This window comes from Oncorhynchus kisutch, linkage group LG21 (assembly GCF_002021735.2).
Source record: "Oncorhynchus kisutch isolate 150728-3 linkage group LG21, Okis_V2, whole genome shotgun sequence".
Taxonomy (NCBI): domain Eukaryota; kingdom Metazoa; phylum Chordata; class Actinopteri; order Salmoniformes; family Salmonidae; genus Oncorhynchus; species Oncorhynchus kisutch.
In genome coordinates, this window is record NC_034194.2 from 17,579,659 (window position 1) to 17,592,294 (window position 12,636).

At 44.1% G+C, this 12,636-nt stretch overlaps 1 protein-coding gene across 4 annotated transcripts in view; it reads left to right on the plus strand.

Moving 5' to 3' along the window:
- The window catches only part of LOC109866138 (protein FAM184A), a 153,000-nt gene that overhangs the window by 134,239 nt on the left and 6,125 nt on the right, over positions 1-12,636 (plus strand). For all 4 annotated transcript variants that reach the window (XM_020454686.2, XM_020454685.2, XM_031800844.1 and 1 more), the window contains exons 14-15: positions 2,310-2,494; positions 8,119-8,265. In XM_020454686.2, the coding sequence (XP_020310275.1) occupies positions 2,310-2,494; positions 8,119-8,265 (332 nt within the window). The remainder of the gene's footprint in view (positions 1-2,309; positions 2,495-8,118; positions 8,266-12,636) is intronic.

The window sequence follows — 12,636 nt, forward strand, 5'->3', positions numbered from 1 at the left end:
CTGCGCCCGTGTATTGACTATCGAGGCCTTAATCAGATAACTGTGAGGTACAGTTACCCGCTACCTCTTATCGCCACAGTGATTGTGTCAATGCACGGGGCGCGCTTCTTCACCAAACTTGATCTCAGGAGCGCTTACAACTTGGTGCATGTCCGGGAGGGAGACGAGTGGAAGAAGGCGTTCAGTACCACCTCAGGGCATTATGAGTACCTCGTCATGCCGTACGGGTTGATGAATGCTCCATCAATCTTCCAAGCCTTTGTAGATGAGATTTTCAGGGACCTGCACGGGCAGGGTGTAGTGGTGTATATTGATGACATTCTGATATACTCCGCTACACGTGCCAACCATGTGTCCCTGGTGCGCAAGGTGCTTGGTCGACTGTTGGAGCATGACCTGTACGCCAAGGCTGAGAAATGGCTGTTCTTCCAACAGTCCGTCTCCTTCCTAGGGTACCGCATTTCCACCTCAGGGGTGGAGATGGAGAGTGACCACATCTCAGCCCGTGCGTAATTGGCCGACTCCCACCACGGTAAAGGAGGTGCAGCGGTTTCTAGGGTTTGCCAATTACTACCGGAGGTTTATCCGGGGTTTTGGTCAGGTAGCGGCTCCCATTACCTCACTGCTGAAGGGGGGACCGGTACGTTTGCAGTGGTCGGCTGAGGCGGACAGGGCCTTTGAAAAATCGAGGGGGGCCTGGCGTACTCCGTTCGTTCCATACTGGATTCGAGGCGAGGGGCCTTCAGTACCTCGTGGACTGGGAGGGGTATGGTCCGGAGGAGAGATTTTGGGTTTCGGTTGGAGGACGTGTTGGACCCTTCAATGCTGCGGGAGTTCCACCGTCTCCGTCCGGATCGCCCTGCGCCTCGCCCTCCGGGTCGTCTCCGAGTCCAGTGTCGGCGCGCTGCTGGGGCCTCGCGTCAAGGGGGGGGGGGGTACTGTCACGACTTCTACCGAAGTCTGTTCCTCTCCTTGTTCGGGCGGTGTTCGGCGGTCGACTTCACCGGTCTTCTAGCCATCGCCGATCCATTTTTCATTTTCCATTTTTTTTGTCTTGTTTTCCCACACACCTGGTTTTCATTCCCTCATTACGTGTTGTGTATTTAATCCTCTGTTCCCCCCATGTCTTTGTGTGGTATTGTTTGTTTGTAAGTGCATGTGCACATGTTGACTGGTACACGTCTGGTTTTGTACCCAAGTTGTTTTCTTGATACCGTTGGTTTTGGAATTAAACTGCTCCTGCTATTACCTAGTTCTGCTCTCCTGCGTTTGACTTCCCTGCCACCAGTTACGCACCCCTTACAATGGGAAAGATTTTACTTGCAAAATTGTATCAGTTTGACCGTTTTTAAGAAAATTTAAAGCTGTTAAAAACGACACAACATGATTTTGAGAAGATTTCAGTTGAGCTTTGATGCATATTTTATGATGTTTGAAATAAAGATTTTATGCTGATAAAATAGCACCATTACAGACGGTTGCTAACTGCGCATTCATTTTCTCAAGATGCTGAATTAAATAAATAATATTTCTCCACTCCTGTTCTCGAGTCAAAATGTACATTTGGTGTCTAATTTTACTGCAAGAAATGCTTAATTCTGCAGGAGTTAATATTAGATTAGGCTATATGAGAGGTTATAGACCTACAGTCAGTGTCAAGATTTCAGGCTACTTCTCCATTTAACCCATCTGAACAGTACAGTTTCCTTGACGTATCATTTTGACAATCTCGCAATATAATTTTTGCTCTTGCTGCCTGTATATTTGCGCTAAAACTCCAGTATTTTTCCTTCATAGCTTGTTCTCCATCTTATTTTTAAATAGGGAGCCAATTTGTTTTCAGGACTCTAATTTCCATGACTGATAAAACGTTTTTTCTCATGGCTCTCTCATGTCTCTCTGCAGCAGACATATGGTGAGCAATATGTTTGGAACATCGAATTGCAATGAAATCACAGTATCAAATCGCAATACATATAGAATTGTGACAATCACAATACAGATTGTATCGGCATCTAACTATCATGATAATATTGTATCGTAAGGTCCCTGGCAATTCCCAGGCCTAATCACTAGTGACCATGGTATGTGAGTGTGCCCACTTAAGCTGTAGCATCATGGCACTGTAAAGATGGTATTCAACATCACAGTACCCCTTGGGAATACAAGGAAGCAGCACAACAGCACAGCAAGAATGCACAAATGAGATCAAATGCTAACTCAAACGTGTTTTTTTGTTGCTTGATTTCTGTGTGTTTCTGTGTATCTTTGTGTGTGTTGCCTGTGTATGTCTGCCTATTACCCCAAAGGAGAGGGAGTTGCTGGGCCGTATCTCAGACCTGCAGGAGGAGGTGGTAAGGAGGAAGAACCACATTGCTGAGCTGGACCACGAAATCCACACACTGAATGAAAACATCAACACGCTCACCAAGGAGCTGGAGCTTAAGGGCAAGGAGGTGCTGAAGATCCGCAGTGAGGCCAACCAGCAGATCAGGTGGGTGGGAGGAGAGGGCAGGAGGGGAGGGCTGTGACCCCACCACAGAGCATTATGGGGTGACACAAAGGAGGGTTGACACAATAACAGGCCATCTACAGTAATGTTGTTCCGGCGCGTTGCGTACTCATACCCCTGTATTCATACCCCTGTATTCATACCCCTGTTACAGCTTGAATTCAAAATGTATTCAATATATTTATTGCCTCAGAATTCTACACACAATACCCCATAATGACAAAGTGAAAACATGTTTTTAGACATTTTGGCATATTTATTGAAAATGAAATACAGAAATATCTCATTTACATAAGTATTTACACCCCTGAGTCAATACATGTTAGAATCACATTCAGCAGCGATTATAGCTGTGAATCTTTCTGGGTAAGTCTCTAAGAGATTTGCACACGTTGATTGTATAATATTTGCACATTATAATTTGTTTAATTCTTCAAGTTCTGTCAAGTTGGTTGTTGATCATTGACATCCATTTTAAAGTATTGCCATAGATTTTCAAGCTGATTTAAGTCAAAACTGTAGCTATAGTAGGCCACTCAGGAACGTTCAATGTTGTCTTAGTAAAAAACTCCAGTGTATATTTGTGTTTTAGGTTATTGTCCTGGAGGAAAGCAGACTGAATCAGGTTTTCCTCTCGGATGTAGCCCGTGCTTAGCTCTATTCCGTTGCTTTTTATCCTAAAAAAAACTCCCTTGCCGGTGACAACCGTACCATAACATGATGCAGCCACCACCATGCTTGAAAATATGAAGAGTGGTACTCAGTGATGTTGTTTTGGATTTGCCCCAAACATAATCTTTTGTATTCAGGATATACAGTTCATTTCTTTGCCACATTTTTAGCAGTTTTACTTTAGTGGCTTATTGCGAACAAGTTGTTTTGGAATATTTTTATTCTGTACGGGCTTCCTTCTTTTCACTCTGTCATTTAGGTTAGTATTGGGGAGTAATTACAATGTTGTTGATCCATCCTCAGTTTTCTCCTATAACAGCCATTAAACTCTGTAACTGTTTTAAAGTCACCATTGGCCTCATGGTGCATTCCCCGAGCAGTTTCCTTCCTCTCTGGCAACTGAGTTAGGAAGGATGCCCGTATCCTTATAGTGACTGGGTGTATTGATATACCATCCAAAGTGTTATTAATCCAAATTAATTACTTTACCATGCTCCAAGGGATATTCAATGTCTGCCATTTTTTTACCCATCTACCAATAGGTGCCCTTCTCTGCGAGGTATTGGACAACCTCTCTGGTCTTTATGGTTGAATCTGTGTTTGAAATTCACTGCTCGACTGAGGGACCTTACAGATAATTACATGTGTGGGGTACAGAGATGAGGTAGTCATTCAAAAATCACGTTAAACACTATGAATGCACACAGAGTGAGTCCATGCAACTTATTATGTGACTTGTTGAGCACATGTTTACTCCTGAACTTATTTAGTCTTGCCATAACAAAAGGGTTGTATACTTATTGACTGAAGACATTTCAGCTTTTCATTTTAAATTAACTTGTAAAAATGTCTAAAAACATAATTCCACTTGACATTATGGGGTATTGTGTGTAGGCCAGTGACACAAAATCTCAATTTAATCCATTTCAAAATCAGGCTGGAACACAACAAAATGTGGAATTAGTCAAGAGGTGTGGATACTTTCTGAAGGCACGGTAGGTGAGTCTCCGTATGCTATCCTTACAGGTGAATGCCTCTACCTCGTTTTAATATGGTCACGATGAAGGTTATTTTGGATTGTTTAGATCATTTAGATGACTGGTGAATCACAACACGAGAAGTTCCCGTTGTGCGACTTCCTCTTGTTTAGATGTGACTGTCAGTGGCCATTGGCAGTGCTGGCAACGTTTTCAAGTTAGATTAAAGTGGAAGGATACTGGCAGAAAGTGAGGGGGCCAATTTGCCTCTCCCTGCTAGATGTCCTGGTTTATATTTTGTCATCTGTTATTCCCTTTGATGACATGGTCCCTTTTGACATTTTGTTATATGGCCAAATAAATTGATAAGGAAATATGAAACTGTTATTTGGGGCAAGGCCTAAATATAATCTATCATCATGCTTTTCCCACCAGCTGATAATTAATAATTCACTCTTATATTAATTCATAATGTGTGACTTAGGCCCGGATGGAATGAACGGCAAGAACTCTCATTAGAATTAAAAGCCTGTTTGGTGATGAATTAAAATAATGGAGGCTGATGCTTTTCTAGAGATAACTAATCACATTTCATTAGATTTTTTATTGAACCTTTATTTAATTAGGCAAGTCAGTTAAGAACAAATTCTTATTTACAATGACGGCCTACCAAAAGGCAAAGGCCTCCAGCGGGGACAGGGGATGGGATTTAAAATATATAAATATAAATATAGGACAAAATGCACATCACCACAAGAGAGACAACACTACATAAAGAGAGACCTAAGTCAACAACATAGCAAGGCAGCAACACAGACAACACAGCATGGTAGCAACACAACATGGTAGAAACACAACATGGTAGCAGCGTAAAACATGGCACAAACATTATAGGGCACAGACAACAGCACAAAGGGCCAGAAGGTAGAGAAAACAATACATCACGCCAAGCAGTCACAACTGTCAGTAAGAGTGGCCATGATTGAGTCTTTGAATGAAGAGATTGAGATAAAACTGTCCAGTTTGAGTGCTTGTTGCAGCTCATTCCAGTCGCTAGCTGCAGCGAACTGAAAAGTTGAGCGACCCAGGGATGTGTGTGGCCTTTAACAGAATGTGACTTGCAGAACGGGTGTTGTATGTGGAGGATGAGGGCTGCAGTAGATATATCAGATAGGGGGGAGTGAGGCCTAAGACGGTTTTAGAAATAAGCATCAACCAGTGGGTCTTGCGACGGGTATACAGAGATAACCAGTTTACAGAGGAGTATAGAGTGCAGTGATGTGTCCTATAAGGAGCATTGGTGGCAAATATGATGGCCGAATGGTATAGAACATCTAGCCGCTCGAGAGCACCCTTACCTGCCGATCTATAAATTATGTCTCCGTAATCTAGCATGGGTTGGATGGTCATCTGAATCAGGGTTAGTGTGTCAACTGTGGTGAAAGAGGAGCTATTACGAAAGAGGAAACCAAGTCTAGTTTTACATTTAGCCTGCAGCTTTGATATGTGCTGAGAGAAGGACAGTGTACAGTCTAGCCATACTCCCAAGTACTTGTATGAGGTGACTACCTCAAGCTCTAAACCCTCAGAGGTAGTAATCACACCTGTGGGAAGAGGGGCATTCTTCTTACCAAACCACATTACCTTTCTTTGGAGGTGTTCAGAACAAGGTTAAGGGTAGAGAAAGCTTGTTGGACACTAAGAAAGCTTTGTTGTAGAGTGTTTAACACAAAATCAGGGAATGGGCCAGCTGAGTGTAAGACTGTATAATTTGCATATGAATGGATGAGAGAGCTTCCTACTGCCTGAGCTATGTTGTCAATGTAAATTGAGAAGAACGTGGGGCCTAGGATCGAGCCTTGGGGTACTCCCTTGGTGACAAGCAGTGGCTGAGACAGCAGATGTTCTGACTTTATACACTGCACACTTTGAGAGAGGTAGTTAGCAAACCAGGCCAAAGGCCCCTTAGAGACAGAGCCACCAATACTCCTTAGCCGACCCACAAGAATGGAATGGTCTACTGTATCAAAAGCTTTGGCCAAGTCAATAAAAATAGCAGCACAACGTTGCTTAGAATCAAGGGCAATGGTCACATCATTGAGGACCTTTAGGATTGCAGTGACGCATCCATAACCTGAGCGGAAACGAGATTACATACCCAAGAGAATACTATAGACCTCAAGAAAGCCAGTCAGTTGATTATTGACAAGTTTTTCCAACACTTTTGATAAACAAGGCAAAATAGAAATAGGCCTATAGCGGTTAGGATCAGCTTGATCGCCCCCTTTAAATAAAAGACGAACCATGGCTGCCTTCCAAGCCATGGAAACCTCCCCAGAGAGGAGAGACAGGTTAAAAAGGTCAGAGATGGGCTTGGCGATGATAGGGGCAGAAACCTTAAAGAAGAAAGGGTCTAAAACATCTGACTAGTCACGTTAGAAGGGTTGGGAGATGAGGAAATGTTGGACGGGCAAGGATGCATGGTTGAGTCAAATAGGAGTCCTGACTTAATGAAGTGGTGATTAAAGAGCTCAGCCATGTACTTCTCATCAGTAACAACCACATCATCAACTTTAAGGGACATGGGCAGCTGTGAAGAGGAGGGTTTATTCTCCAGGTCTTTAACCGTTTCCCGAACTTCAGAGAGAGAACTTTTCCTTAAAATAACTAACTTTGGCCTTCCGGATATCCTGAGTCCACTTATTTCTAATTTGCCTGAACGAGAGCCTGAGTATGCGTGTGCCGAGCCTTTTCTTGAGGTGGAGTAACTCTGCAAGATCATGGTCGAACCAGGAACTGAACCTGTTTTTAATTATATTTTTCTTCATGGTGGCGTGTTTGTTAACAATACCACTAAAAGTATCAAAAAAGAAGGTCCACGTGTCTTCGACAGAGGGGATCAAGTTGATTCTATCCCAATTTACAGAGGCCAGTTCATGAAAGAAGGCTTGCTCATTAAAGTTTTTTTGTCAAGCGTCTATGACAAATCAGGACAGGTCGTTTCACTGAGCAGCCATTACGAACACAGGCTGTAAAACAGTGATCACTAAGGTCATTACAGAAAACACCAGACTGATGCCTATCAGGATTATTTGTGAGGATAACATCGAGGAGAGTAGCCTTTTCTGGGTGTTTGAGAAAGATTTAGGGAGTCCCATTGGGAAAGGGGGAAACCTAGTCAGTTGTACAACTGAATACATTCAACTGAAATGTGTCTTCCGCATTTAACACAACCCCTCTGAATCCGAGGGCTAGTGTTCCAGTGCGCATGTGTGTGCATCAGCGCACGCCTGTTTGTGCGTGCATGCATGTGTGACATCAACGACACACATCGCTAGCAGGATTCCAAGCTCCTCGTGGAGTACGTTTCACTTCCAATTATGTAACACGCGGGCGAATCCTCGTTTCTGAGATAAAAATAACATAATAAATAAATACATTGGAAATGATGTGTCCCTCAGGGTGTTACTCAGGGAGAGGCAAACATATTCCTCTGTACTCCTCATGGTCTCTCTCTCCGACTGCAGTACCTCAGAGTGAGCAGCCCTGCCATGAAGCCCACTGAGAGGAGACAGTCACCGCTACCATGCAGGGAATTTCAATGAACTGGTGAAATGTCCTGGAAAAGTCCTGTCCATCGGTCCCGATTTCAAAATAAATCAATAAGTAAATAGAGAGGAGTGTTTTTTCCCACTTATGGCAAAACAGTGATACCTCTCCTCCAGAGCCCTCTGCTATGAATTATGTATGTCTTTCTAGGAAAGGAAAGGATGAGTATGTCAGTGATGAATGCAATTTGACTGGCGGCAGCAGGATCAAAAGGAATGTGTCTGTGGTAATTGTGCCTCGTTAGGATACTGTAACACCTCTGGACCAGAGACTCAGCGCCTCAGAGCTGGAGAGGCGTATAAAGACGTGATCTGAATGGGCTTTAATGGTCTGGTCTCTTCTCATCAGGGCTCATGAACAGGACCTGTGTAAGAAACACGAGCGGGAGATGGCTGAGATGAACGCCATGCACAACAGAGAGACTCAGAACATGCTGTGTGACTTCAACAAGGCCCAGGAGCTACTCAAAGACAAGATTTCTGCTCTGCAAGTCCTGTACGTACAGTACATCCAGTATGTAGTTGCTTTAGCACTGTGTGTGTGTGTGTGTACATGACTGTGTGATTATATAAAGCCCTGGCAGATGATGAAAGACCACAGTACCTGGCCGAGCAACAGAGGGTGAAAAGGTGAGTGCCCCAGACAGATAAAGGGATGAATGGAAGGAGGAAGGAAGGATGAGAGGGAGGGAGGGATGGATTCAAGAGGGGAGAGAAGGGGGCTACACATGACCTCCTGAGGTGAATATGGCCCATTGGGAAGGTCCTTCTCTCTCTCCTTACCCTCCCAGTAGTACAGGTGCAGCTCCCTATGAGAGATCTGGCAGACTTGTTTTATTTCCCTCGTGTGCTGTATGGAGGTGACTGTGTCCTCAATATCCCATCACACACACACACACACACACACACACACACACACACACACACACACACACACTGTCCATGTAGCAGTGTCCTACTGGGGATAAACCTCCAGCTGGGTGTGCAGCTGCCCCATAGCTTTCAAGACACCACAATACACACACAGTACACACCAGCAAATACAAGCATAGACATAGAAACATCCCCTGCAAACTGCTGTGAATAGATCAATGGAGATGTATTGATTATGGAAATGAAATAGGGAGCTTAGGAAGGCACTCATAAATGATCCGTACGTCTCCATAGGAACTATTTTTGAAATATGAGAGAGGAACAGAGGAGAAACAGATGTAAGGGCCCTAGGACTGTGGATTTTGCTGTCAGGAGTGACCTAATTTGGTTTCACTTGAATGAGAGCACAATCTAGACACACAGCCAGCTACTGCAGAGAGAGCCTCTGTTTAAAATAGTTCATCTGTGATGTTCCCCACCAAATCTTCTCATGGCTCAATCACTCCTTTCACAACATCAAAATGAAATGCTAGTGAAGCATACATCATTATTTGTGCACATGTTCCTCCATGAATGTGACCGACAAACAGAATCCATTACGATATTGTAAAAATAGGTCACACATAGATTTTTCTGTTACTAACCTTTCTAAAACCAACAATTACCTGCTGGTTGGAGACCCTGTCATTATCAATTTGCTGACTAGTTGACATTTCCAGGGCCTTCCCTTGAGGTGGCCGATTTACTGCCTGCTAATTAAGCACAGGACAAATCTATTTTAACGACAACCCCTGTCCCCTCCCCAATTAATCACCATGGCAGCTTCGTTCCCCCAAAGCCAGTCCCTGGCCACCGCTAAATTATTACACCATTTAAGCTTTATGAATATTTTATCTCATTACATCTCCTATTGGTTAAGCCCCTGGGAACCAACATGAGTTTGTTGTCTGATTGGTTGTTGTCACATCTGTTTTGAGTGATGTCGCTGGAGAGTTGAATGGAGTGTGATATATTTATAGAAAGCAAGCCAGCACCAGCTTCCCAGGCTGCACTGCAGCAGCATGTTTATTTCACACGGGTGTGCTTGGAATATGTGTAGGGATACAGACAGTGGTGGAAAAAGTGCCTAATTGTCATACTTGAGTAAAAGTATAGATACCTTAATAGAAAATGACTCAAGTGAAAGTCACCCTGTGAAATACTACTTCAGTAAAATTCTAAAAGTATTTGGTTTTAAATATACTTAAAGTATCAATAGTAAATTAATGTAATTGCTAAAATTATTATTGAAAGGAAAAGTATAAATCATTTCAAATTCCTTATATCAAGCAAACCAGACAGCACCATTTTTTATTTACGGAGAGCCAGGGGCACACTCCAACACTCAGACATAATTTACAAATGAAGCATTTGTGTTTAGTGAGTCCGCCAGATCAGAGGCAGTATGGATGACCAGGGATGTTCTCTTGATAAGTGCGTGAATTGGACCATTTTCCTGTCCTGCTAGCCATTCAAAATGTAACGAGTACTTTTGGGTGTCAGGGAAAATGTATGGAGTAAAAAGTACTTTTCTTTAGGAATGTAGTGAAGTAAAAGTAAAAATTGTCAAAAATATAAATAAAAATCAAATCAAATCAAATTTATTTGTCACATACACATGGTTAGCAGATGTTAATGCGAGTGTAGCGAAATGCTTGTGCTTCTAGTTCCGACAATGCAGTAGTAACGAACAAGTAATCTAACTAACAATTCCCCAAAAAACTACTGTCTTATACACAGTGTAAGGGGATAAAGAATATGTACATAAGGATATATGAATGAGTGATGGTACAGAGCAGCATAGGCAAGATACAGTAGATGATATCGAGTACAGTATATACATATGAGATGAGTATGTAAACCAAGTGGCATAGTTAAAGTGGCTAGTGATACATGTATTACATAAGGATGCAGTCGATGATATAGAGTACAGTATCTACGTATGCATATGAGATGAATAATGTAGGGTAAGTAACATTATATAAGGTAGCATTGTTTAAAGTGGCTAGTGATATATTTACATCATTTCCCATCAATTCCCATGATTAAAGTGGCTGGAGTAGAGTCAGTGTCATTGACAGTGTGTTGGCAGTAGCCACTCAATGTTAGTGGTGGCTGTTTAACAGTCTGATGGCCTTGAGATAGAAGCTGTTTTTCAGTCTCTCGGTCCCAGCTTTGATGCACCTGTACTGACCTCGCCTTCTGGATGACAGCGGGGTGAACAGGCAGTGGCTCGGGTGGTTGATGTCCTTGATGATCTTTATGGCCTTCCTGTAGCATCGGGTGGTGTAGGTGTCCTGGAGGGCAGGTAGTTTGCCCCCGGTGATGCGTTGTGCAGACCTCACTACCCTCTGGAGAGCCTTACGGTTGAGGGCGGTGCAGTTGCCATACCAGGCGGTGATACAGCCCGCCAGGATGCTCTCGATTGTGCATCTGTAGAAGTTTGTGAGTGCTTTTGGTGACAAGCCAAATTTCTTCAGCCTCCTGAGGTTGAAGAGGCGCTGCTGCGCCTTCCTCACGATGCTGTCTGTGTGAGTGGACCAATTCAGTTTGTCTGTGATGTGTATGCCGAGGAACTTAAAACTTGCTACCCTCTCCACTACTGTTCCATCGATGTGGATGGGGGGGGTGTTCCCTCTGCTGTTTCCTGAAGTCCACAATCATCTCCTTAGTTTTGTTGACGTTGAGTGTGAGGTTATTTTCCTGACACCACACTCCGAGGGCCCTCACCTCCTCCCTGTAGGCTGTCTCGTCGTTGTTGGTAATCAAGCCTACAACTGTTGTGTCGTCCGCAAACTTGATGATTGAGTTGGAGGCGTGCGTGGCCACGCAGTCGTGGGTGAACAGGGAGTACAGGAGAGGGCTCAGAACGCACCCTTGTGGGGCCCCAGTGTTGAGGATCAGCGGGGAGGAGATGTTGTTGCCTACCCTCACCACCTGGGGGCGGCCCGTCAGGAAGTCCAGTACCCAGTTGCACAGGGCGGGGTCGAGACCCAGGGTCTCGAGCTTGATAACGAGCTTGGAGGGTACTATGGTGTTGAATGCCGAGCTGTAGTCGATGAACAGCATTCTCACATAGGTATTCCTCTTGTCCAGATGGGTTAGGGCAGTGTGCAGTGTGGTTGAGATTGCATCGTCTGTGGACCTATTTGGGCGGTAAGCAAATTGGAGTGGGTCAAGGGTGTCAGGTAGGGTGGAGGTGATATGGTCCTTGACTAGTCTCTCAAAGCACTTCATGATGACGGATGTGAGTGCTACGGGGCGGTAGTCGTTTAGCTCAGTTACCTTAGCTTTCTTGGGAACAGGAACAATGGTGGCCCTCTTGAAGCATGTGGGAACAGCAGACTGGTATAGGGATTGGTTGAATATGTCCGTAAACACACCGGCCAGCTGGTCTGCGCATGCTCTGAGGGCGCGGCTGGGGATGCCGTCTGGGCCTGCAGCCTTGCGAGGGTTAACACGTTTAAATGTCTTACTCACTTCGGCTGCAGTGAAGGAGAGACCGCATGTTTTCGTTGCAGGCCGTGTCAGTGGCACTGTATTGTCCTCAAAGCGGGCAAAAAAGTTATTTAGTCTGCCTGGGAGCAAGACATCCTGGTCCGTGACTGGGCTGGGTTTCTTCCTGTAGTCCGTGATTGACTGTAGACCCTGCCACATGCCTCTTGTGTCTGAGCCGTTGAATTGAGATTCTACTTTGTCTCTGTACTGGCGCTTAGCTTGTTTGATAGCCTTGCGGAGGGAATAGCTGCACTAGTAAAGTAGTAAAGTAAAGTACAGATACCCCAAAAAACTACTTAAGTAGTACTTTAAAGTATTTTTTACTTAAGTACTTTACACCACTGGATGCAGATGAGTCTATAGTGAAATGTGACACTGAAGTAATGTGTAGTAGAGCAAGAAATGAACAGATCGCCGATGCATAGCAGCGCACAGAAGCAATTATCCTGATATCCAA